This window comes from Chamaea fasciata, unplaced genomic scaffold (assembly GCF_029207755.1).
Source record: "Chamaea fasciata isolate MVZ Bird 193981 ecotype frontalis unplaced genomic scaffold, bChaFas1.0.hap1 SCAF_5, whole genome shotgun sequence".
In the NCBI taxonomy this organism is placed as follows: Eukaryota; Metazoa; Chordata; class Aves; order Passeriformes; family Sylviidae; genus Chamaea; species Chamaea fasciata.
In genome coordinates this window covers 6,382,870-6,410,185 of record NW_027094090.1, presented here as the reverse complement: position 1 = coordinate 6,410,185, position 27,316 = coordinate 6,382,870, and the positions used below count along the sequence as shown (strand labels likewise).

Here is a 27,316-nt window from a genome sequence, read left to right as displayed (position 1 = left end):
ACACTTTACATTTTCCTTGACACAGAAAATGCAAGGCTCCAGCTATTTCTTCGTTAATCAACCCAAGTAGCTCCACAGTAATTTTATTTTCAAGACAGAAGAGTGAATCGATGCCAAGAAGCCAACCCTTACAGGTCATGCTCAATATTTTAGGAGTTTGTGTTACAATTGCCTTGTCTATTTCTGTAATAATTTTTAATGGATGGATTAGTGACAAGCTGTAAAAGCTTATGTTTGCAAAAAGTAAGCCCGTGATTGATACAACAAATAATCACAGTTAGCTGGGAAAATGGAGATAAACTTAACCAGACTGTCTCACATGCAGAAATCTGTGGGAGCTACCTCCAGCACCAAAAGTCCAATACAGTGCTGTTCGAAGACTCTTCTGTGTCTCACAGCAAACCCCTGGGTTATCTGCTGGGGCAGGGCACAGTGACACTCCTGCCCATCCCACACAACAGGGATCCTAAAAATCCCTCTCTCAGGAGTGGCACCCCAAAGGCAGCTCCGGCTAATCTCCACCCTGAGGCAGAGTGGGCAAAAAATTAGGACATGGACCTCATTCCCCTCAAGTTCCCCAGCCTCCAAAGCATCCAACAGGATTATCCCAAAGCCTCAAAGAAACCTTGTCGATGCCTCCTGTCAGCCATGCTCTGTGCAAAGCTCTTCCTTGAGCCCTACCCCCTGGGGATGGTAAAGGATTTAATTTCCCCGTGTTTCACATTTCATACTTTAACTACCCTGTAAAATCCCATTCACGAGCAAGCCCCAAGCAACAACAGAAATACAAGCTGTAAAACTGCATCAGCTTCAGGCTACAACCATGGGAGCGCTTCTCCCAGCCCAGCTCCTGGGGAGGCCCAGGGCAGGACATGACTCCAGGGGGGAGTTTTCTGCCAGGCACGCTGGCCACAGATGAGCCACGTGCCAGCACAAGTGGTTTGGGGCCTTATCCCACTTCTGGAGGATCCAAAGGGTCATTCTGAGCTGGTCTGAACTGCCCCCCCAACAGCCCAGTCCATCCCATAGGGAATCCTTGGCATTAACATTTAATTGCTGTCTACTTAATTTGTTAAGATCCTGGGCATTCCTGCTGACAAAACTACAAGACCTCATAATTTCATGGATTCAGCAGTGACTTAAAAAAATAAGTTTGTAATCTTCCTTTTCCATTTCATAGGGATACTCCTAGGCCCTGAAGTATCCCAATATCCCAATATCTCCAATCCTGGCTCCTAAGCATCTGTTGCGTATATAAAACATACAGAAATCTGAAAATTAGAATCAAAACCTCCATCTCCAAACTGATCAAACCTGAAAAATAGTCTAGCAAATATAACCCTGGGATGTGTGATTTATATACTAAGAACATTAGGGAGTTAAAAAAACAGATGGACACAGTTTGGGTTTTTTTTTTCCTAATACGGTAGTCAAAGAACATTGCAAAAACTCATGGACAAAAATGAAATGCAGACTTTGGCTACAGGGCTCATCAGCCCTGCACAGCAATCCTGAGTGTCTAGATTTTGGCAATAGCATCCGAAAAATGATGTCCAATGCACTTAGCTGAAAAATAACACTATTTTAACTTTTTAAAAAACAATCTATGCCCTGTATGTGCATATAACCCATGAGAGAGCTTTTCTATGGTCCTTATTTTTGTCAAACTGTTGCCTCCCACCACTTTGGAGCCTGCACACTGATGCACAAGTATTAGAATAAAATTATCAGTGTAACTGCTTTTCCGCATGAGGAGGATTCAGAGATTGAAAACAGAAAAAGATTTTAAAAGTCAGTGCTCTCAGTCCAGGCACTGCCAAGCAGGCACCGTGTCTCCCTAAGCCAATGGACTCAAGTCAGTGAACTGCTACCCTGCAGTTTGGTCCAAAGGAAGAGACCAAAACAAAGTGCTAAGAGAGTAAATATCCACAGCTACATGCTGTGACTCCTCTGCTATCTTTTGTTGCCTACTTACCAAGCAAAGTTTCCCTAACACCAGACATGGCAAAGAAATTACTGTTACTGCAGTATTTACATCTGATACTCACAATGTGAAAGCTACCACACAAGCCCACAATTCCGCCCAGAATGCTGGTGCCAGTGAATGGGAGGTGTGAGATATTCAGGATCACTGCACTCCATACAAACACGAAGGCTTGGCCAAGGCAAGAGCTTCACCTTGGGGATCTGCCTTTAACCTTTGCCCTGCCACACATTTCCTCAGCAATGTGGGGCAAGTCAGTGAAGGATGACTCTAAAAAGGGACTTAGGTCCTTGGAGAGGGAATTAGGGTTTGGGTAAACCAGGTGCTGCTGCTGCCAGAAAGTCAGGGTGTGACAACAGCGAGCAGCAAAGCTCCCAGGACTCGGGGCACGAGCTCTGCTCCCTGTTCCAGATGTAAGAGAGGAGAGGGGAATCAAGTCAACAGATCCAACTTTTGGAAAGTGCCCTAAACCACAGGATGTTTTCTATACTTCCTTCTGAAAATATTTCACCGTTCAGAAAATAACTCAAGATTCCCTCAGCACCTCAACACTTCCTCAGCAGTGTGACTGCCATATTGATGCCAATGTCATGGAACAGTAACAGGGCCCATTAAAGTGAATGTCAGATGTTCCCTTAACCTTTGCAGGGAGACAGATTAATCCCTTTAAGAAATATGTTCATCCTGTCATGTTTTTATGAGATGGTAATGTTAGTCCATGTCTTCCACAACTAAAGGAAAAGTCACCATGCTGAATTTGGCTTTGCAGCCAGAGTGTGCCCGTGTCTCCAGCAGGAAAACCAGATGTATTTGTGCAATGGAAGAAGCCATTCACTCTCATTGTGTGCTACAGACCAGTATGGAAAACAGATTTCACACTGATGATTTATGAAGTGCTTTAGGCAGCCCTTAAATAATGAGTTATTGCCAGGTATGAACATCCAAAGCCACTGATGAAAATGCTCTCCTGCCCTTGCTGCGTTATTTCTGCTGCTCTGGTTGCAAGAGCTCAGCCCCCTGGTCCAGGTCCTCAGCCCAGTGCCAGAACTGAACCTTCTCAGTGCCACAGATGTCTGTTTTCTATTTGGCCAGTGGTATTCCCTGTGCAATATTAAAATGTCATCAATTCAGTTTAATAGGCCAAGTAAAGGCCTTAGTCAACCATTTAATGGCTAAGTGAAACATAGGGCAAATACATATCAGTCCAGGGACTGCATTAAAAGTTTAAGGGTTCAATTAAGAGGAATCTCGCTGGTGTGTTCTCAGGAGGTTAGGAAAACAGAAATGCCAAATGTTTCCCCTGTTGCAGCTGTAAAGCACCAGACTGGAAACCCCTTGTTAAAGTGCTTTTTGTTACAGTGCTATTCCAGTACATTAAAAGCACCTCTGTATAATACTCCATTAAAATAAACTATTTATTGCAAAAATGGAGCTGATATTTTTATGGTTTGGGGGTTTTTATAATTGTTTTTATTGTTGTTGTGCTGCAAGGTCCTGCCTTAAGTCCCACCTGAATGCAGAGGTGCCCAACCCTCCCACAAGGCAATGCCTGATAGCCCAGTGCTCCCAAGGCTGAGAGTTCTAACACAAAACCAGCTGAACCTGAGTTTCAGAGCTGCCTGAAGTCCTATTTGAAGATGCAGAACCAAGCTGCATTATTACAATTTTTTCTGTACTTCAGCATCCTTAAGGACATGGTCACCCATGAGAAAAAAAATATTAATTAATAAGTGTTTTCAGATTCAAGCAGACACTGACAATATAATGGACTAACAACATTGTTGTAGAATAACGGTCACATCCCAAAACAGCTTGCAAGAACAGACATCCCTTGGGTTGAGTACAAGACACTCCAGGTTCTGGGCCTCAAACAGTCTGATGTGTTCATCACACAGCCATGCTGTGCATGTCCATACAGACACCACCACAAACCTGGCCCAGCAGAGAAAATGACATTGCTGCTGCAATAAAGTTGTCCCTGCAGTGTTAGACCCACCCTGGGACCCAGGGTTTCTGCACAGGACTTCTTGGTCTTGTGAGACCAAGACCCCCACAAAAGATCAGGCTGAAATGCCATGCAGAGACTGTGAAAATAAGCAGCAGCTCCTTGGTGGAGCAGTGAGATCACAAGACTGGGCTTGCTCCAGAGACAGACGGCACAACAATAGTCACAATTTCTGCTGCCGTCGTTATTTATAGGCACAAAAATGTAGATCATTTAGAAACTCAGGGTGAGCTGCCAAACTAGACACAGCAGCTGAACCCACTGCTGAACAGCCAGCCGTGGTTCAGGATATTCCCTCCTGCAGCAGCAGATGCAAACACTGCAGGGCAGCAGCTCTGGGGCAGGACAGTGCAGTTCTGCTGGCATCTGGTCCACGCTGGCACATGAGCCACCAGCCAAGGCAAGATGGTACATTTTAATATCCATACTGAAAAAAGCAGTGAGATGCTGAGCTTTGAATCTCTGCAGTCAACTGGCATTTTATCCCCTGACTAAAAAAAATGCTTTGATTTTGGCCCTAAGGTCCTCAAAAAGCAGATGGGACACGGCATAAAGATGTAGTTCCACAAATACTCTGTGAAGACCCCCAGCTGCAGGAAAAGACAAATACAACCACCTAGAAAAAATAGATAGGGGTGATTTCAGCAGGTCCCAATACAGTGAGTGGGGTATTACAGACTTCCCAGGTCTCCTCTCTGCCATGCTGCTCTGCCCTGTCACTCTGATGAAGTTTCCTCTCCTGGTTTAGGGCACTGATGATGGTCAGAGCTTATCCCTGCTTCTGTACTGTGCTCCACCTTTCCTCATAGCTCACTGAATTGGGGAGGTGATCTCGTCCCCCTGTCCTCCTCACCCCACTTGGGAAATACCCATCCCACATCCCATAATGCTGGGGGGTTCAGACCACAAGCTGCCACCGTTCTCATACTGAACAAAACACTGAAACTGAAAATTGAGAAGAATTATCTTATTTTTTGCTTATTTTCTGTAATTTGGTACAACTAAACCCAAACATTAAAAGTATTTTCAAACAACAGTCATACTGGGAATAGATCACAGGGCACAGTGCAAAAGCAACCAGCAATTCAAACATTAATGCATTTTATTAAACAAATAAAACACTCTGACAAATGCCTCAGAGTCTACAAATTATTCTCACAACTATGCAGAACTACTTTATGTTTCAGCTTTGGGGCATTGTTTAAAATTTACTCTACAGTTGTTTTAAAGAAAAGTCAATTTATTTCACACAAGTGTAGATTTAAGACATCAGAGAGCCATCTGGTGGTTTGATTGCCTTCTAATTAAAATTCGTCTCTTGGGCTCTTCACTTCCTCTGATGCAGAGCTAAGTTGTCTGCCCCAGAGAATAAAAGCAGAACAATTAAGAACAGTAAGACGTGTGAAAGTAAAATTTAAGTATACAGAATTTCAGAAAATATTTTTGCTATTGATTTGTAAAAATGAGCAGTCCACAAAGCACTGGTGATGTGTTTTCTCTTTGATTTATCTTTTTTACAAGATAAGAAGTGGAATAAAGTTTCACAAAAATCATTCTAGGATGTAAAAAGAAAAGTATTAAGTAAGCTTATGCTGTATTTCTATGGAATCGATGTTTTTTTTCTTGGAAAGCTTCACGATTTTCCCCTATGATTTCACAAATCCTGAAAGAGAACTGTATCCGTGGCTTTGGGAATACAGAAAACAAAGAGGAAAAAAAGAAAGAGAAAAACCTTCAATACTAAAATTAAGCATTAAGCTGGTTCAGGCATTCCCCTGGCATTTTTTTCCAGGAGGGAGTCAAAGCTCCATCACCAGTGTCTGGATGGGTACCCACTGTTGAAGCTGCTGTGGGAAGAGTGGGGGTCCTAGCCTGGCACAGAGGTCTGGAACCAGCAGAAGCTGCAGCTCCCCTTCCTGTTAGACCTGGCCAGATCTGTGTTAGGTGTGCAGGAGTCTGGCTGCCAAACCCACCTCGCCCAGGGCTCAAGCAGATGAAGAACTTGATAATTTAGCTAATTAAGTTAGTGCTGAGCTCATTACTGGTCAGAGACTGGAGTCAATAACAAACGGGCAACTGAGGAAGCTCTTCCCACCCTCGGGGATGGCAGCAGCTGAGTGTCTTCATCATGACAGGTTTGACTGTCAACCCCTATATTCCAGCTAAATGTAATTTAGGATGCCCAAATCCCTCCTGGCATTTGGCCCTTACCTCTCTATTTCTGCACAGCCTGGTCCTTCCCTCTCCATTGCTGTACAGACTGGCCTCTGCAAGTTTTATTCCCAGATCTGAACCTCCTAAACAGAAGTTCAGGCAGGGCCATAGTGGATGTGCAATACCACTCCTGTGACAAATCTACCCTCATGATAGATCCCAATCTGGATCAGGGTCACCACCATCACCACTGGGGTTATGACAAACTAATCCAAGTGCTTTGGTGAAAACCCAAATTTGCAAGCCTTTATTGAGTAGGTCTGATTAGTAACTGTGCAAACCTCTCCCTATGGAGAAGTGTTAACCAAGGGCAGGGAAAGATGGTGACCAGGCAGCATGTCCTCTCTTGGAGGATACACCAGATGTCATTCCCAGAAAGGGTGGCGGAAGTCACACCTGAGCCGCAGCAAAGCAACCCTGTGCTGCTTTCTGGAAGGCAACAAAGCCTGAACTCTGGGATGCCGCGGTTTTCCTGGAGCTCACACAACATCATTATCCTGTCTGTGTTTGCCTGTAAAACGACCCAAACCAACAGAATCCTGATTTCAGCCTGAATCCGTGCTACTGCTTCCAATAAAAAGCACAAAGGAAAAAAGGTTACTTAGAAATAAAACAGCAACTTCTGAGGGTTTGAAGCAAGAAGAGGACAGCTATTGGATTTGTTTTATATATTTGGCAGGGATATTGAGTGATTCATTCATCCTTCAGTGTATAGTTGATGTTTCTCTTCCTCCCTCAGCCACTTTTTCTCCTTATTTCTAGTATTTTCATCCTTTGTATTTCTCCCTGATCCCCACAGGAGGAGCCTCAGTACCACATTAGCAGGCAGAATATGAGACTGCCAAAGAGCTCCTGCAGTTTCACCCCATACACACGGCTGTCCTTCCAGTTATTAGCCAGGAAAGATTTATTTTAAATTACTGTGAAATAGCACACTGATCAGTCTGGAAAGATTTTCTAGGGATATTTTCCATGGACTGAGATCCCTTTAGTCAGAGCCACTTGGCACATCAGGAGCTATAATCTGAGAATGTGATTCTCACCTTCATGTGTAGGGGGTTATTTATGGGGGCAAAGTTACATCAGAAAGCATTTGCAGGATCACAAGATGAAATATACCTTTAACACCTTCTCTTCCAGCAAATCACAGGAGATTTCTGAAGTGTTGGAGAGTAGCTGGTTATACAGTTTCAGCCCAGAAACGGGCAAAGCTGGGTTTTGAAAATTGTGCCTGTCCGTTTTGACACCACCACCGGCTCCTTCTGTGCCCTACAGCACATTTTTCCCTTCCGAATGTTTCACATCACCTTCTACTGTTTTTCTGATCCGTGAGCTCCAGGACTTGTGAGATCTCCAAGGTTAGAGGAATGTACCCATGCCTTACTAACCTCTCAGCAGAGAACATCACAGCATCCCCACAGTCAGGCTGGGAGCACGGATGGATCCTTCCCTGTTCATCCTCTCAGGTTTTCCAATCAAAAGAGGATGGGATGCATCACCCCACAAACCAGGATCCACCTAAAGCACATCCATGGGTCCAGGATGCTGGAGATGCTCCCAGGGTGCCACCTTAGATTTGGCCCTTGTGCTAAGAAAAATCTCAGCTGGCCTCTGGTTTCTGTTCTGGAACAGGAAAACAATTAAACCCTATTTCTCCAATTAAAATTTGCTGGTAGTAGAAACAGTTGCTGGAGCACCTTCTTCTCAGTGCTCTAAAGCTGGTTAATTAGAAATCTATTGATTGATGATATATGAGAAATAAGAGATCTTTTATTTTTCAGATGTTTAATTATTAATAAATTAATGAGATGGAAACTGAAGTGCAAGGAAAAATGGTTCTTAGTCTAAAGGAAGTTAATACAAAATCTAAAATGCATTCTCTTCCACCTTATTAACTTTGAGATTGATGTAATATCCTCAAGAGGTTTAGTTGGTCTCTTCCCTTAAGTTTATATTCAGATTTGCACAAAAGTAGTTTCCATACTCAGACTAGATCTTGAAAGAGTTTTCTTTTATAGAGTGAATTTTCCTATTTGGAAAAAGGAAAACAGAACAAAGCCATTTACAAAATGTGGTAAAATCTGAAGACAAATATTACTCAGAAAATTTTACTCCAGAGGAGAATCAGCCCGAGCCAAGTTTTCCATCACTAAAACACAAAATGTACTATGCAAAATTTTAGGAGGAAATTCATTATATGGCCCATTACAGATCTCAGGAAACCAGACCCAATGCATCTGCAATATCAGCCAGTTTCTGCCCTTATTTTTTTGGCATTAGAGGAAATTTCAAACTGCACTAGACAGAAGCAGGGAGAAAAACTCCTGCATCATTCTGTCCATCAAACTTTTAATTGTTGCCTCTGAGTTGCAGAATTGCCCTCCACTTCTCTGTACTGCTCAGCGTTGAGTGACAGATCTGCTCACATTTGATCCAGAGAACTTCAACTACTAGAAAAGTGTGTCTTCATACTCATAATAAAGATTTCCTTTCTTTCATGCTTCTCTTCCTTTCACACCATTCCTACCCTCTCTGAGGTGGATGTCTCAAACCCAGTACCACCATGGAAACCTCGGCTTTGACGTCCTTTTGGAGTGTGGTTGTTCCCTAAGGTCTTGCACCCAATGGGATGCTTCCCAAATTGTCCTGCTCTTCCTCTGTGAGCTACCATTGGAATCACCACTGCTGTGATACCACAAACCTGCCAGGATCTCCTTCTCCTTCTGAGGGCATCTGGAAACCCCATCACTAACACCCGAACCACAAACACCTCTTCTCTGCCACTGGGAAACTCTGAGCACACGTTACTGTCTTCTAAAATTCAAAAGAATATGTTAAAATTACCATAACTTAATGTCAGAGGAGAGATGAGCTCCAAAGTTTTCTTTGGAATTTCTTGCCGAACAGAATTTTCTGCAGCCGGTATTTACTTTTCCCTGAAAAAATGGATACTTCCTTCTCCTCACCTCAGTAAGAGCCTGAATCACAGCTCACTGAGCATATGGAAAAACTCACTGTGACTTCAATGGTTTTGAGCAACGTCCCACATGCACACGTAAGCTTTTCAGCCAAATACCCTCCCAGAACATGGTTTTACAGAATCACAGGATTGGGAGGTTGGAAGAGACCATCAAGATCAACGAGTCCAACCCAACCCTAACACCTCAACTAGACCATGGTACTGAGTGCCACATCCAATCTTTTCTTAAACACATCCAGCGATGGTGATTCCACCACCTCCCTGGGCAGACAATTCCAGTACTTTATCACTCTTTCCATAAAAAACTTTTTCCTAATATCCAACCTATATTTCCCTTGGCACAGCTTAAGACTGTGTCCTAGGCTGGGGGTTTGCTGATGTTTCTTCTTGAGAAACAGAGACATCTGCAGAGCTATACTTGCTGCTGCAGGTTAACAGCACCAGAGGAATTGTCTCCTGCCTTTTTTAACACCTGCAGTCAGAGTTTGGATTCAGAAAAGTCTGTCACTGTTTTCCAACAGCAGCCAACTTCTCTCCCCTAACAGCCTGCATCCACCACATACTGTGCATAATAAACCCTGTATTCACCATTGCTTGGTCAAAGTAACCTTTAGAACTCTTAAGGTTACTCTTCTCAGGCATTTCTGCCAGCCTCTTAAAACATTTCTGTACTTCTTGTCTCAGATAGTCTCAATATCCTAATGCTTTTTCAAACACCGTGGGTGATGCATGAAACTCTACATTCCCCTGTCAAGCCCTCAAAATAACCACTCTATACTTGGAAAAGGAAACACTCCTCTGTTCCAGTCACCAGGAAACACTGAGCTGTTTATGGGGCACATGCTACTTCTTTCAAACCTCACAAGAATATGTATTTCCTTCTGTTGACGGCACCGTTGTAGGATCTCTCTTTAGCAGGGAGATATCAACACAAAACACACAGGGATCCACTTATATCCAAAATATAACTCTACTCCTCCATCAGATGCATCTCTGATTAGCCAATGGTTCAAAAATTTTTGGGAGATATGTGGGGAATGAACAGAAGAGCCCATGTTTCTCTCTGGGAAATCAGCTTAAAATGCTGTAAGTAACACATGCAAATATCCTTTTGTGTGTTAGACAATTTAGTTTAGAATTAATTGCTGAACTGAATCACTTTTAAACTGCATAGTAAAATGAATGACTGCAAAAGCCTAAATGTACGAGTATAAATACCTTTTAAATATCTTGAAAATTCAGACAGTGAATCAAAGACAAACAGAGGGATACAGTCTTATTTTTAATCACTTTTCTACTACTCAAATTATAAGAAACAATGAAATACATCATAAGATACATCCTGGAATATTTTGGCATGCTGCTGAACTGAAATTCAATGGCTTGACATGCTATCTTGGATAATTTAACTTTGAAGCCTTTGTTAATTCTTCTCTGGATTACTGCCGAACATAAACTTGATTTCAAAGCTCAGCCTGTTTAGCTTTGCACGTTTGAACTGAGAATGACATAAAACACATTAAGTAGCTCCTGGAGAACTCTTTAAAAGTGTTATTGGTCAGAAGAGTGACTGCTGGGTTGGCTGTGTGACTGCCAATGAGCCCACAACATGAGGGCTGAAGGGCAGCAAGAAAAGGAAACCCACTGGATGCTGTGCTGGAGATTGCACATCTTGCTGGGCTGCTCTCAGCAGCTCGAATGTGGTGGTTTGATCCATGCTGGAGGCTGAGCCTCCTAACAGCCAACCATGATGTCAAATCATGATTCTCAGGGGCGTGAGACAGCACACAACTCCTGTGCACTACAGCCTTCCAGCATAGTCTTCTTCATCCTCGTATGCTCTGCAAGACCAGACACATCCCATCAGGCTTGAAGTCCTCTGACTGGGGGTCCTGTTGGTTCTCTCTTTCTCACTGTCTTAGAGCATGGACTTTTCCCAGAGACCACCCGCGTGTCTCGCTTTTCCCGCCAGCTCTGACTCAGCCAGCGTAGGACTGCCAGCAGCGATGAGAGGCAGATCCGTGACAGCTTCCTCCCAACTTACTCCCTCCTCCCCTCCCTCATGGCCCAGCAGCTCTTCACACCACCAGGGAAGCACAGGATGCTGCCTCAGCACTGACTCCTACCCACCAGCTGCTCTTCTCAACTCAGGATCGGCAGTGTCCTCTCTGCCCTGGAACATGAGCAACCAGCCCAGCCTCCAGGACCACAGACACCAGGTCCCGCCCTAAGACCCCCTCCTCCTCAGTCCTCAGATTGACAGGGATGGGAGACATGAAGGTCCTCTCAAGAAGGTTGTGGATTTGCTTGAGGATCTGACCATGCCGATCCACTGTCAGGACTTTGGGGTCTCCCTCTGCTTGGAGGGAGATGTAGGACACACCTACAAATGCCAACTAAAGAATGGCTGGGAAACGAGACTAAGCACTCACTTTGGCACGGAATGCATGAGGTTCAAGGATTCCCTTCTAGGTCACAGGATCCACACCCTGGCTCTGGTTTGGATCAGTACAACAAGATCTCTCTCCAACACATTCCAGCTTCCCATACTGGTCACATGCTCTGTGCCATGCTGTGAAAGTGGACCGCAGCATGGTCCTTCTCATGTTGTGACACCCTTTGATCTGGAAAATGCCCATATTGATCAAATTTGAGGGACATCATAGCACCATCAGAGGTCTCAAGGAGACAAGGGCCACTGCTCTGAGCTGTGGATGTAGAAGAGGTGGAGAGCAGCGGTGAAGTTTGCCCAGGAGTCGTGAATGAGCCCTTTACCCTCTTTGTTTAGCAAACCTGAACCAGATAAGCCTGGGAAGAATTCCTTGTCCAAGCAGCAGGTTTGGTCCACTCCTAGCCTTTTATCTACAAATTTTGTTCACTGAAGTATTTACTTCCCTAGCTTATCACAACCACTCTACCATCCTGGGCAATGCTGATTTGGTTTTATTGTGGTGGTGGATTTTTTGGTGTTGTTTTTCTGGGGTTTTTTTTTGTTGTTGTTGTTGGTTTGTTTGTTTGTTTGTTTGTTTTCCAATTATTACAACTCCTTCCAGAGGAGAAACCTAAGCTTTCACCTACTGGACTGATTCCATCAAAGTTAGCAGAAAATTCCTAGCTGAACTCAGCCACAGCAAGTTGTGCCCCTAGATGTGAGCACGGACACACAATCTCTGCATTCTGCAGGGTTGAGAAAGCTCCAGGCAGTGTCAAAGCAGATACCAACCCCTTGTCTGGGTACATAAAGCAGATCAGTGCTGCTCACCACCATCCTCATCCCACTAGTCCTGTTTATTCTCTGTCTCTCCACACAGGTCCCTTTAAGGCATTTGGTTTGTACCAAGTAAAGGTAAAAGGAAGAGGCAATTCCTTGCTGAATGTGAAATGAAATTATCCAATGGCCCCAGATGGTTTGATGGTTGTTAATTTTCATCAGCCTATGGCTTAATGCAGTTTTGACAGGAGAGGGAAGTCTTTGCTCAACACAGTTGAGCCCAGGGGCCAGATCATGGCAGAAATCACCAGGTCACTGTCATTTCAAGACACAGCTGTAACCCCTCTGCAAAACTGGTAGTAAGCACCAGATCACTCTAGCCAGAGAACAGCCATTCCTTGGTTTCTGAAGGCAAAATTTACCCTAATGCAGACATATGGTGCTTCCTCTGCACTGCCCAACACCTGTGGTCACTTGTCCTGGTCATTTGAGAAGTGGTCTTCTTAAGTGTACTACAACAAGTCATCCACCAAATTACTTGTAAATCAACTGAGGAGTGAATTTCAGAGGAAATAAAGAAAGTGCAGCTCAAGACAGTACTCAGAATAGCCAAAGATGAAGTACAGTCATTCAGATCAATTTGGTGCAGAATTGTTATATCTGGTGGGTCTGTGGTCTCTGTCCTGTACGTACTCTACAACTCCACCAATGTGCAGCACCACTTCTCAACCTCACTTTAATTTGTTTTTGTTCTATACCATGACTGTTAACAACTTCCTGCAAAAATCATATCCAGGGGATTACTAATCTTGGTAATCTATGATTTATGAGATTGTGGGGTTTTGTTTCCTGGACAGTTATATTTTAACTTACTGCTTGGGCCCACTAATGCACACGATAGAAATAAACCTATTCCTCAAACGTACCTCAAATTTGTAAAGGGCCCATTGAAATGATAAGGGAAATATTTAGAAAACTGCTGGAAAAGTACAAAGCCATCAGTTAATTAACATTAGCTAAGGAACTGCAGGAATAACTGAATTAGCTTATTTCCTTGCTGTAGGTAAAGATTAAAATGTATTCAATTCATGGCAGTTTTCAAGTTGCTAAGGATTATGAGAACAATGCACACTATTTTCAGCTTGCCAAGGAGAGTGAATCAAATGCAAGAGCCCAGTCCTTCAAAAACAGCCCTTCAGATGATTCATCTGCAGAAGCCTGGCTGGAGCACCCTGCGTGGCCTGACACCACCACATTGTCTCTCTGTGGGAGACAAGGCAAAGTCCTCACCACACATTCAGACATGTAATTAAGAGACTGAAAATGTTCAAGGTCAGGTTGGATGGACGTTTGAGCAACTTCATCTAATGAAACATGTCCCTGCTCAATGGCAGAGGTGGTTGGACTAGATAATTTTTAAAAAGTCCTGTCTGATTCACACCTTTCCGTGACTCTACAGCTTACCAGAAAATAACATTTTAGGATCTTCAAAAGAAATTCTGAACATATTGCCATAAGTAAAACCTTACAAGAAACTGTATTTGCTTTTCACCTCTCTGTACCAATGAGTTCTACAGGGCAAAGGCTTCACAGCTTAAATGTGCAAGACTAAGCTACCCTGGAATCTGATGCTATCTGCTGAGTAAGAATTCATGATGAAGGGAAGCAGGATACCTTTTGGTTTAGGAATTTCTCTGAAAACCACAAAGAATGTCCAATTCTTTAAAATGAGTCATTGCATGAGGGGTAAGGCTTTGGAAAGAAAATGTTTTTTTCTGAACGCAATGCTAATAGTTACATTCTAAAGGGCACTTGTGTCTTCAGACCGAAGAAATGGACAATTTTATGCATTCAAAGTCCAAACAAAATAAAACCAGTACGTATTTCCTTTGCCTTGCAAATAACTATTCAACAGGAACAGGAACTGGAGGCAATGAATATAATTTACTACCAAGAGGCTGTAGATTAAGTAAACAGCAAGGAAGTAAATTTTGCATTCACAGCCACATGCTGTGGTATATGCATGACTGAGGGCACACCAGACAGTGTCTCAAACCTAGAGGCAATTCTCCTGCCATAGAGCCAATTCTCTTGCTGCTAGCTGGGGTTCCCTCTCCCATTTCTTCTCCTCCTTGCCCTGCCCTTGGGAAAGACTGAATCACCAAGCAGATGTACCTGTGGCAAAATAAGGACTGGCATCCACAGGTGGGAATTAGGTGCCAGAATGTGACTCTGCAAACCACTTCTGAGACCCTCATGTTCATGCCAGTGGTGAGACTGTGGACAGGCTGAAGATTAAATTGTGTCAGAAAGCTCCGAAAAGAGCATGCCAGAAGGAGCTCTTGGTGCAGTGATTTGTGCCACAGGGTGATGGAGAGTGGTGCCAGAACAACACTTAATGGATAAATGGAGTTGTTCCCACTCTGAAATCTAAAAATTCAAACCAGGAGAAAGCTTTTAGATGCTTTTCTTTTCTTTTCTAATGGCTTTTTGGTGACAGTATCCATATTTTTTGCAGAGAGGGAGCAGGATTCAGACGATTTATTTTGAGAAATCCTTTGAAATGGAACTAAACCAGCCTTTAAGCAATATCACTGTGCCAGAAGTTGTACTTTAATCCACTTGGTGTTTGCACAATATATTTGTCTGAGGCACTTACATGCCTAAACTGATATTATTATCTCAAAACTTTGTAGAGTTTAACACATTTATACTCACAGCATCCACATATGGCAGAAAAGGCTATTAGTTTCACTTCCCAAAAGAGGAGCAGAGGCCTGGAGGCTGTGCCTGGTCTGTCCCTGAACAGAAACAGGACACTGCCCCACTATTGCCCACACTGACAAGGCTGATGTCACACTCCCCTGAGCTGGTTTGCCCTGAGCCAGCCATCCTTCTGGCCAGTGCCTGCACACAGCTCAGTGGAGAGCACCAACAGATACCTTTTGTATTTACTGGTAGGGATTGGAGTCAAAAAGACCATTCATACCCATCCCCAGAGTGGGAATACGATGCCCAAGCACACCCAGACAATTTTCACAGCAGGGTTGGTGGGTCTGATTACACCTATATGTTAAGTGTAATCTTATGTCCCCAAGCACCCTCCTCCAAAGGCCCTTTCTGACTTATTGTCCTAAATAAAGGACAACAAGTATTTCAAACACAGAGCTGCTAACTAGTTGTCTTACTTGTTATTGCAATGCATCCCGGGACATCAATTTGAGCCTAATCCTTACCATGTACAAAGAGAGAGATGGGGATGAGACACAAGTGTGGCCTTCCTTCTGAGCTGGTGGGCACCTGGTCACGCTGGAGTTTTTCAAATCACTCACCACACCTTGGCCCCACAGAGATCCAGTCACACTGCACAGGGGGAGCTTGAGCAGAGGTGCTGGAGCCCCCCATACCACATGCTTTGGCACATTGCTTCTACATCCCCACATCTGCAATAACCACTTCCACCTCCCTGCAGCACAAAGAAATGGATATTAAAATTCAGGATACTGCTGTTGAGTTTCTACCCAGCCTGGGTTTAAGCTGCTGCTTTATAGCTCTTCCTTACCAATTTTTAACTGATGACTCTTTTTGTTTCCCTCCATTGATGGTATGATGCATTTGGCTGCCCCCACATCTATGCACAGTAGGTGAAATCCTGGCTTTATGTAAGTGGATTTTAAACTCTGGATGTCACATGTCTGCTGCTTGAGATTTCCACATACCTACATCATAAGGATAAATAAATCTATGCAATGATGATGGCCATCACCAGTCATGCTGTTACTCTGAGTCACCAGGCAGCCTGGGTTCTGTTTGCTGTAGGTTTCTGCACAGACGTGGATGGGATGAAGGGATAAAGCCACTGCACAGCTACTGCAGAGTGTGGGATTAAGGCATGCCTGAAAATGTTTTTAGAGACAGTCAATAGGTCCTAGCAAACAAGTCCATTCACTTTTACACAGATTGACCACAGTGCTCCTCAGTGAACCATACCAGAGGCTGGACTTCAGTACTCTTCTTTTAACCACTTACTCCATGAAGAGCAGCACTCACTCAAGAAAAAAAAAAATCCCAACAAACAAAAAATCAATCAATCTTACCCAGAATTAATTAGGAAGGTATTCTCTTTCTGTGAGCAGGGAAATTAAAAGACAAAGTAGTCTGAGAGCAGAATGTAAATCAATGACAGGGTAAGAAAAGAACTCCAGATTTTCAGATCTGTGTGCTCCAACCACAAAAACATCCTCACAAGACTTCAAGAGCAGCAGCCGCTGGTTCCTGTTGCACATTGTTGGTAAACAGGCTAGAATATTTTTCCATAGATAAAAAGACCTGTCCTTTACCCACGCTGCTATATTTTTCAGCTTAGAGAGGAATATTAGAATTCCTTTAGTAGGATAACTCAGGCTTCCCAGCACGTCAGATACAGCCTAATGAGCACCTACCACTGAGATGCTGTGTCTGCTTCTACTTTCTCTTCCATATGGCTCAGCTTCTGCTTTTCCCTCCTCCTTTTTGAGCCATGAGCTGCCTCCTGTGCCACTCTTCCTGGGGTTGAATTGGGAGCCCCTGTTCCAGGGACTGTGCCAGGAGCCACACACCAGAATTTAGAGCCAAGCAACCCTTCCTGACTCATTCAGGGCCCACAGGGGTTTGCAGTGGTCCTTCACAATGGTAGAGGCACACCTTTATGCCATTTGCCTTGCCAGAGGCTGTCACACACCAGGAAAAGTGACCAAGCAATAAAATATACCTGTGCCTGCCTCCCACCAGCACTCAAGGCCTTGTACATACAGACCCAGAGCAGAATATGAGACAAGTAACAAGAAAAGCTTCCAATGTCTCTGGCCCACCATGCTGCTGCAGTTTTGGGGAGCAGCATGTCCATCCGTGTGACCAGGGAAACCTGCAGCAAAACACCTCGTAGAGGAAAAAACCTTTGGATGAAGACACATGTCAAGTGGAGCAGGCTGAGAGCAGGCTGTGCTCAGGAAAGCTCAGCCACAGGTGAGAATCTACTAGATGACTATCACCTGGCCACATTTCACAGAAAGTTGCAAGGAAATTCAGGACAGGGAGAAGCTCTAGACTTTCAGCCTAGAAAAAACAGCAACTCATCAGTTATTTTGTTATTTTTCCTTTCATTCCCACCTGTTTCACCTGTGGTGTTGTGAAAACTGTTGCCTTTTTTTTGCTCTAAACTTTCAAACATACATAGCCATTAATGTAGTAGCAATTTTTTTTAGTTAATTCAGCTCAGGTGGGACCAGAATTAAAGGAGAGACTGTTCAAAATCAGTCTCTCTCCACCTTGGTGTGAATCATTTCCAGCAGCAACCGTGCCTGCCCCTGTCTGTAGGCATGAGCAACCCTGCACATGTCACGAGCACTCCTCACTCCCATTCCATTATAAAATACCCATACACATCAGAAGAATGCTCTTTCCCAAAAATGTTCCCATTTGCTCTTTCTAGGAGCTGCCATGGCTCTCCTGACAGTGGTCACACATCAATAGCAAGGAGAGGGATTCTAGCTGCAACCATGTTAAGCTGTGGAGGAAGAGAGCACAAAATAAAATGCCTTTCTCTAGGAAATTTGCCTTTCAAAATACATTTCATCTGATGACACAATCTTCGGTGACAGAGAGCTAACCTACATTTCCCTCGCCACCCTTCAGACAAGGCAGGACAGCACCAATGGGGAGCAAAACCTCTCTACAGCAAATCCATCTTCCAAAGCCTCTGAAAAGAGCAGATTTAAAAGTTTCTGGCAGGGAGCTTTCAGCCCCAAGAGGCAAAATGTCAGAAGCACTTTCTGCAAGTGGTCCTGCCCCATGCTTACAGGAAAACAAGCTTTAATGGATGGGCAAGACCCTGGGCTGCAGTGAGATAAATAATCCTGCTGATAAGCCTGGCGAGCAATCAGAGCAAGGTAATTTCCCTCTTCTCTGCTCAGCATTGCTTAATTATGGTTACACCTCTCCTGTCCCATGGCACTGGGTAGTGTTTTGCAGCATGGTGACCACGCACTTTAGGACTGAGTACATTTGACATCACCATCACAACAAGGAGCATCACAGCCACGGGAGAATGGATTCTTAGCTCTGTTTTCTCTAAAGGAATAACCCTTATCTGTAGCTGCAGGAGACCCACAGCAAATTTTTCATGGCAAAAACCCTAAGGCAGAGAAAAACAGTTGCAAGAATTTTAATTTTCTACCTGATTTTTCATATTATGGATGCCAAGTCCAGTTTTTAATAATGCTGCCTCTGTTCGTGCTAATGTAGGTCTTAAAATCTCAACTCTCTTTCACTGGATTTCAAACTGTATTTCTGACTCTTTCTTTACAATGCATTTTGGAGAACTGTATCTTCTTTCCTCAGGGATATCTGGACATTTAAAGGCTCCACTATGTCTCTCTCAAGGATATCAGTGCTCCTTAGAGTATCATCAATGAGGGATGAAGAAAACACAACTACAGAGTGGTTAAATGCTCCTTGCCAACAGAATAATCAGACAGAATAAACACCAAACTCCTCCAAACCATCTTCAGAACTAGTAGAGAAAGCCTTTTACAGCTAAACCAGGATCTCACAGCCCCAAATGGGAATTTTGTCTTGGAGAAGGGAAACGATGACAAATATTTGGGTCTCTCAACACACTTTTCCTCCAATTTAAGAGAAAAAAATGGCCTTTACAGGCTAAGATACAACCATGTGGCATGAATCAGAATGAAATGAGCACATGTTCTATAAATGCATCAAAGAAAGGCTTCACCAGCAACAGTGTTTTCTTTTTCTATAAAATGCTTTAAAAAAGTAAAAGTTTGGCTACAGCAGACCTAACCACTGTTTCAGGAAAAAAGAAAAAAAAAAAAAAGAAAAAGGAAAACACAAAATCCTTCACATTCATTTTCCACTGAATAATTTTCCAGGGAGAATGTTTAAAGCAGAAACCTATAGCAAGTACTTCTACAGTCCTATGAAAATAGTTTCTGTAAGGGGACATAACCACAGTACTGCAAAAAGAAGTCAAAACAGGGTTTCAAACAGCAACCTGTATTTTCACTAAAAATTCTAGGTTTTACACTCTCCTGTTTAAGGCCTTGATCCCCAGCCAGCCACAGAAATCTATATAATCAACCTGCCTTTAAAAATACACCCTATGTAGAGTTTTTGGGGCAATACAGACAAAATGTATAGTGAAAGATCTTTTCTTTCAGTGTGGACATGAATGGGATGATAATGCTTCATTATCACCTGCTACAATACAATGCAAGTTAGCCCAGCACTGACTCTGGAGTCACTTAGAGGTGCTTGACCAGAGTCACCTATCTGACTTTACAACCTAGAACATGGGCTGGTGCTGAGACATGAGCATGCTTGGGAATTGAGCCTGTTTTTCTGCCACAAAATCATGGAGTGTCTTCTGGAACACACTGACACGTAACAGCCGTCAGCCTCCTACTTTCCCCTTCACCACAGAACCTTCCTCCAAAAGAAAAGTTTTAATAATGTTTTCCATGTAAAAGAAAGGACTTGGGGACGCCCACGTTCATTTTGAATCTTGATTCAATGCTGTGTTATTTCACTTCAAAGCTTTGCAGGTTGTTATGAAAGGCCTTTTCTGTTTAAATAAGTGTAACCATTTAATCAGAATGACTCCACGTCATGCCTGAGAGAGATCCTACTGTATCATAATGAATTCTCACACTGTGGCATATATGGATTTAACATTTATTATATGCCTTGGTGCAAAGCCCCTTCCACCTGAATTAAATACCAGCTATTTAATTGACTTTGGTGCACCACAGTGTAAATTACCAGGAGTTGAGAGAAGCAGAACTAAATCTAAAAGACTATTCAGTGACTACGTGAACATCAAGTAACCAGCAATGAAACTTGTGGGCAAAGCATGAAAGGAAGGAGATGCTTATCCAAAGCCAACAAAATGGGAAGAAAATTGCTAGGGCTCTAAATAGCCACCTTCCTGCTGTTTGGAGAGAAAAGCCTCCCTCCAGCTCTCAGGGAAGCAGTGACATTATACAGGATTACTGGCAGATATGTGTTGCTGCCCCATCAATTGCCTGTTCCAGACCAAGCTATACAACACGGACACATTACACCCCCATGCCCAGCTGCAAGAGAGCCCTAAACAGGGACTTAGAGAGGCAGCTGCTGCAGGGCTGAAGGAAGGAACTCAAGCTGATGCTGCCAAAACCTACTTCTATTAAAAAAACCAAACAATCAAGGCACATACTGTCACCCTAAGGATTTGGTACCAGCCCTTTCTGGGGAGTGGACATTACACCAAATAACTCTCAGAAAGTACTTGTTTATTGTAATTACCAGCATAGGAAAACAAGCAGATTTATGAGGCCTTCAAATCTTTCTGTAACTTTAAAGATTCATATACTAGAACAAGTTTATTTTGAATTTTAGCCAAACCTCTTGTTTTCTTTATTGACAACAGCTGCTTTGCAAGAATAGATACCTTAAAAGAAAAAAAAAATCCATTTTCAGCTGAACTGTTCACATTTGTTTAAAAGCAAACAATGTTATAATGCTGCCTGTTCAATGAAAACGAGAAAAGTTTTCTCCATTACCTCTTCATTCTCAAGGCTACAGGGAAAAAAGATAATCACTCTCCATCCAGAGTAACCTGTCACTTTGATTGAAAAAAATAACCCCAAACCATCAGCGTTGCCTTGCTAATAAGTCGTTACTGGGATGTTTTGACAAAGGTAACAATAACGAGTGCAAGCCTTGGAACAAGGATGTTGACAATTGTCTACAACTGTTGAAGGTGGCAGAATATTCTAAGTGGTTTTGGAAGTCATCATGAGAAAGTTATTTGTAGTCTCCTAGGTGAAGAACACTCTCACCATTCTTCTGCTGCTGTAGGAAGGCTGGGCTGCTGCCCAGGGACTCTAAAAATGCCTGGCCCTAGCCACAGCTGAAGCACAAGGAAGCAACAGGACTGCTGCTCAGGAAAAAGTGCTGTGTTTGGTTCAGATATGGAGAATAAAAGTTACCAAAAGTTCTGCCACAGCCAGAAAAAACAAGAAGAAAAACAAAAAGTGCTGATGCCAGCTAGGAATAGCCAATGAACACATTCACATTTTCAGGATCACACAAAATCCACACAATTACAGGTGTCTAAAAGCCATTCTGGTGGTCAATCTGTGGTCCATTAATTTATTACCAATAAATTTGCCCATGCCCTGATCTCTACACCAACATTAATCTTTTCCAGTCTCCTTATAACCTCTCTGCCATTGGAAAAGGGGAGATTCTCCTTCGTATTTAGCACTGACTAGTGTAACCCAACAGGTGGAATAATCTTTTTTTCCACAAAGGAAAAGATGTTAAATTGATGCTGGATTAATAACTGCTACCTTTCTGCTCCTGAAGAACCCAGTATGCTCTTATTATCCATTGGTAAGGCCCTGGAATAGGTTGACCAGAGAAGTTGTGGATGCCTCATCCCTGGAAGTATTTAAGGCCAGGTTGGATGGGGTTTTGAGCAACCTGGTCTAGTGTAAGGGGTCCCTGCCCAGGGCAGGGGGTTGGAACTGGATGATCTTTAAAGTCCCTTCCAACCAAAATCATTCTTTAGTTCTATGATATAAATTCCATTGTGAATGCAGAGAGATTTCCTTCTGTCTTTTGCATAAAGCTTAGACAAAAACCCCCAAGCAGGGGAATAAGCCTCACCTAAGGAATGTGGCACGGCAGATCTGTGTTTTGCTTTAATTAGCATCCTGATGTGATAGCGGCTTGGCGTGCAGATCGCTGTTGTGTAACACACCGAGCCCTCGCTAGACTCCGTAAGGAACCTGGCAAACACAACATTTCCTTCCATTGTCTGTTGTTTTTCTTGGAGGCTGAATATTTTCATTGAAATGTCACTTACATACACAGCTCATGCTCGGCTGCTCTCGGAGTGCACTCAGGCATTGGGCTTTCAAAAAACAAAGTGAATTCAGCACTTAATCACAGCTTAGCACTCTGCTTACTTATTAGCAAAACATACAGTTGAAAGGCAAAATCACAAGCAGAGTGGTCCCAGTAATAACAAAAACTTGTGCAGATTTTACCACTGGTGGGTACCTGCCTGTTTGAGCTGCCTCCCAAGGCATTGCAGGGTTATAAGGTGCTTGTGTCTGGCAGGGTAGAGCTGATAAACAGCAGGAAAGGGACACGGGATTCTGTGCCTGCAAACTTGTGGGCAGAGCTTTCCTCAGTGCGTGACTTGCACCCAGCAGGAAGGAGCTGCTGTCATCTCAACTTTTCTGTGACAGAAATCATCTGAATAATTCATCAGAGTTAAGAGACCAAGCTGGAAAAACTTCTGGGCTGGGGGTTTTGGCTCAGCTTGGGCTGGGTTTTTTTTGCAAAGGTAAGGAGAAGTACTTCAGGGTTGGGTCAAATAGGATGTTCCTCCTAAAAACTTGTTCTTGGCAGAGATGCCAAAGCCTCAAAAGACATGACACAGAGAAAATAGTCTGGTTTCTTTGGAGAACCAGAAACAGCAGCTGACAGGATCTAGGTAAAGCAGTCCTGCCAAGGGGATCAGATCACAGGTGCCCCAAAGAGGTGGAACAATATACCAGACAGGCACTAGAGTTTTCACTTTGTTTAACTAGATCCTAGTATTGATAGGAATTCCTCTGGATTTGTCAATATTCCTGACTCTGCAAAAACTTGCAATGAAACTCAGAGGTGGGTCTTCAGCTTTGACCATAACTTACATGGCTACACACTACCCTGGGCTGCTCCATATGTTTTGGAGGTGCCTTTTAGACCCATTTTTAGCCTGTTTTCCAAAGGCACTGAGGCAGTGTCTCTCCATCCCAGCTTGCCAGCCCTTAGTAATTTCTGACCTATTGGGTGAACTTCAACCAACTTTGACGAAAGAGCAGAGGTAGCAAAAATGCTAAGTTCCTACATATTTTAAGCAAATGTGGATGCATAAAGGAGAAAAAGGAAATTACTGCTTTAATTGATTTTTCACATGATCCCATATTCTTCTGGAGAAGCAACAGCCCCAGTCCTGTGACTTTGACTAGTACAGGTTACACAAAAGTCTCAGGGAAACCAAACTCTGCTGCTTCACACTTTAATGCACATGAACAATAGAGATGAAATCAGTCAAGTCTTGGAAATCTGCTCTGATGTACCCAGGCAGCACAGTCAGAAACAGCATCTGCAAAAGGACCTGCAAAACTCAGGTGCAAAAGACATTTAGATTGGATTATTAGGAAAAATTTCTTCACTTGAAAGGTTGTCAAGCACAGGAACAGCCTGCACAGGGATGTGGTGGAGTCACCATCTCTGGAGGTACTTAGAAGATGTGTAGATATGGCATTTGGGGACATGGTGGGATTGGCAGTGACAGGCAAATTGTTGGACTCAATGGTCTTTTCCAACCGAAATGATTCTAAGATTCCATGTGTTTATGTAAATCCATTTTTATGCATGATTTTCCAGCATGCGGAAAATGAATCATCAATACCCAAAGAGGCTGATTATACGAATGAAACATTAGTATCTGACATTACCAAGCACAACAGATTATCAAGACTTTTCCCTATACTGATGGGTGAAGTAAGGCAGATCACTTGTAAGATACAATAGGGTAGGTCTTACCAAATGGCACCAACAGCAACCAAAACTCCTATAACTGCTCATTAACAGAGCTCACTGTTACACTAGAATAGTTAAATACAAATATTTCTGAAAGCAGGTTATTGCCTCTCTCTTCTACAATATCCTCTGGGGATATCTCAAGCAGCATCCAAAAGGAATGAAACTTTCAGAATTTCATTTAAGTTTTTGTCTGTTGCCTGTGTAGGTCTTAACTGTGCTATAGGAAATCCAAGCTTGGGAAGGAGCAGAGTTTTTCTTGGTTGGAAAGCACATCACTCTCATGGAAATACAACAAATGTTCTACAGTATTTTTCTATAGTTCTTGAAAAATTTTGGCAGAGTCATCACAGTAGAGGCAGGGATTATCTACATTTGCAGCTGCACCAGTAACCACCTCACACCAGAGCTGAGCTATACTGCAGGTTGTGAAAGACAGCAAGGAGTTGTCCACCTTGCTGAACTTAGAGGCACTGGGTTGGAATATCTTGCATTTTGGGAAAATAAATGAAGAAAAACAGCCCAGGCTATTCTAAGGAACAGTATAACCCCTTGGGACAGCACATGAAATTCTGTTCCCAAATCCAGGAATCTCCAACCTGGACTTCTGGTCTACCTTGTACTGAGAGGACTCTGTCAGTTTGAACAGTTCTGTCATGGCTTGTATAAAAGATACGTGAGAACAAGGTGGTGAAACCAAAGCCAGAGATCTTATTTCCCCATGAACATGGTGGGAAACACACAGGACAGATTCACCAACGGCTGCATAACCCTGGGATGTGCTCCCAGGGGGTACTGGCAGGAACAAATTAAGTGTCAAGTAGACATGGACAGCTGCCTCTTAACGTCCCTTCTTTCCAACTCCAGCAGACACTGAGACATTTACTTGCCCATATCTTTGACAGAATAAATGAGGTGTGATATTTATCCTTCAAGCTGGCCTGCTAACAAGCATGGCTTTCGTGGAAAAGAAGATGCACTCAAGGACAAACTTAAACAGGGAGGCTTGGTCTGCCTTCAAATACCTTCTCCCACAGAGGTGCTGCGAGATGCTCAGGGGCTGTAATGTGAATTTTCCGCATCGTAGCAAGGAGTGCTTGAAAGGTCGGTAATGAAAATTCTGTCCACACCACAAAATAATCCTTGGGAAGTATTAACTAGAGTCCACTTAGCAAGCAATGACCCAGGGAGAAGGGCATATGGATTTGAGATTTTTGTGCTCAAGATACTGATCTTTGAGTGGCCCTTATTTTACCCCTTCTTTTTTTCTGCAATCTAAATATGGCTTTCTCAAAGCTGTTGATCAGAACCCCTTCTGCTTCACAGAACCCAAGTTTTAAAGGTAGGCAAAATTAGGAGAAGTTGTTTAGGAGAAATACACAAAAATAAGAAGCTGAAAAACCCACAAGGAATCTAATAATAATCAGGGCAGAAATGTAAACAAAAAGATACTTCATGCTGTGCAATGGTTCACAGCCATTGTACCAACAAATTGGTGTTACCTTGGAAACAAGAGATTATACATACACGCCTTCTCCCAAACAGGATTCCATTAAAGAAGGCATGCAAAATGGATTTTGAGCCTCGTGGACTTTGCAGTGTTGCCACCCAACTCTTGATACCAATTGATCCCAAGCCTAAGTATTGAAGAAAACTCAGAAGCAGTGCAGAGGTTGCATCATCCTTCATGTGACATCCAAAGAGATGAGGGTGAGTACCTGGCCTTCTTGTCCTCTCCACCTAGAGATAGCACTTTCCCAAAAAAGTGCAGCAAGATCATTCCTTCCATTCAGTTCAGTGCACTTGGTCTATCTTGTAACACAAAGCACAGCTCTTTGTTGGGACTGGGAACTGCTTGGAGCTGCCACCCTAAACGCTCCTGATGGGCTCTGGCTGCTGGCTTCAGCTGGGCATCTCACCCCACTGGGCATCAGTGAACCTATGTCCCCCTGGAACGGTAAAATTCCTGGCCTTCAGAAAATTAATTGGCTGAGTTTACAAGTACAGCTATAACAGAGAGGATAATTCCCTAGTCAGTGCTGAACAGTGAGCAAGTAGAAATTTATACCAAGATGTAATCAGTGTCACCTCTCATTACAGAACTATGTTTCAGATATCCAAATATCTGGATGCAAGGATTTTATAAAAGTGATGGTTACAGTACATTAAACAAGCTAATAATAAGTAGGAATAATAGCTATTTATTTTTAAAGAGAGATTTAACAAAACTAAGGATTTGTAAATCAACTTATCACAAAATTGGTACTTCCCACAATCCAGCTGGCTTATTGGAAATTGTGCAGCTCTAATGTTCTTGTGCAAGTCCTTTTGCAGCACTCTGAACTGAAATGTAGGGCTACAAAAACACACTAAAAAATTTACAGGGCACTATTCTGCCCACAATGCCAGCACAATAGCTTCTGAGGACATCACCATGCCTGGACCTTACCAACAGACAAGGGACCAGCATTATCCCCAAGGGCTTCCCCGAGGTATTTAACCCCAGACCTGCCTCTGTCAGATGCTCCAGGCTTCCCTATGGCTCTTCTCAGCTGTAATTTACTCCCCTTCCCTGTCTGTCTGTTCTGCTCTTTTTTTTGATGCAATCTCACAAAACCACTCTGGTGTGATTTGGGTGAGACTAGTCACAAAACAATTTAATTCCCAATTTTACAACACAGCACATCACAACTAGAGATCTGGCTTTGACCACTCTCTAGGGATTTTGCAGTTTGTAGCACACAAGACAAATACTTCTTACATATCCCATTTTTGGGTTAAAGAACAAAACCAGAACAAGAAGAGTTTGCAATTTTGATATAACACTTCATTAGTTTCAGTACTTACAACTGCATGACCAAATATAAATGGTTTGGGCTCTCATAGATGTCTTCCAGAGCAACTATATTTTCATGCTTGATCCTGAAAAAATACAAGATAAGATAAGATGAAATAGTGATTTTAATTTTTTTTCAGGACTGCAAAACATGAAACATGAACACGAAACACGAACATTTAACTATTTTTAGTTAAATAATGCTTGTCAGTGTTTTATTCCACATCATAAACTTTTTGCTAGGACATATAGTGATAGAATAAGGGATAATGACTTTTAACTGAAAGAGGGTAGATTTGGATTAGATATCAGGAAAAAATTCTTTATCGTAAGGGTGGTGGGGCACTGGCACAAGTTGCCCAAGGAAATTGCAGAAGCCCTATCCCTGGAAGTGTTCAATGCAAGGTTGGACAGGGCTTTGAGCAACCTGTTTTAGTGAAATG

General features: G+C 43.0%; 1 protein-coding gene across 3 annotated transcripts in view; it reads right to left on the bottom strand.

The window, feature by feature from the left end:
• The window catches only part of CAMK1D (calcium/calmodulin dependent protein kinase ID), a 209,463-nt gene that overhangs the window by 55,315 nt on the left and 126,832 nt on the right, over window positions 1-27,316 (bottom strand). For all 3 annotated transcript variants that reach the window (XM_066182724.1, XM_066182722.1, XM_066182723.1), the window contains one exon: window positions 26,885-26,959. In XM_066182724.1, coding sequence (XP_066038821.1) covers window positions 26,885-26,959 — 75 coding nt within the window. The remainder of the gene's footprint in view (window positions 1-26,884; window positions 26,960-27,316) is intronic.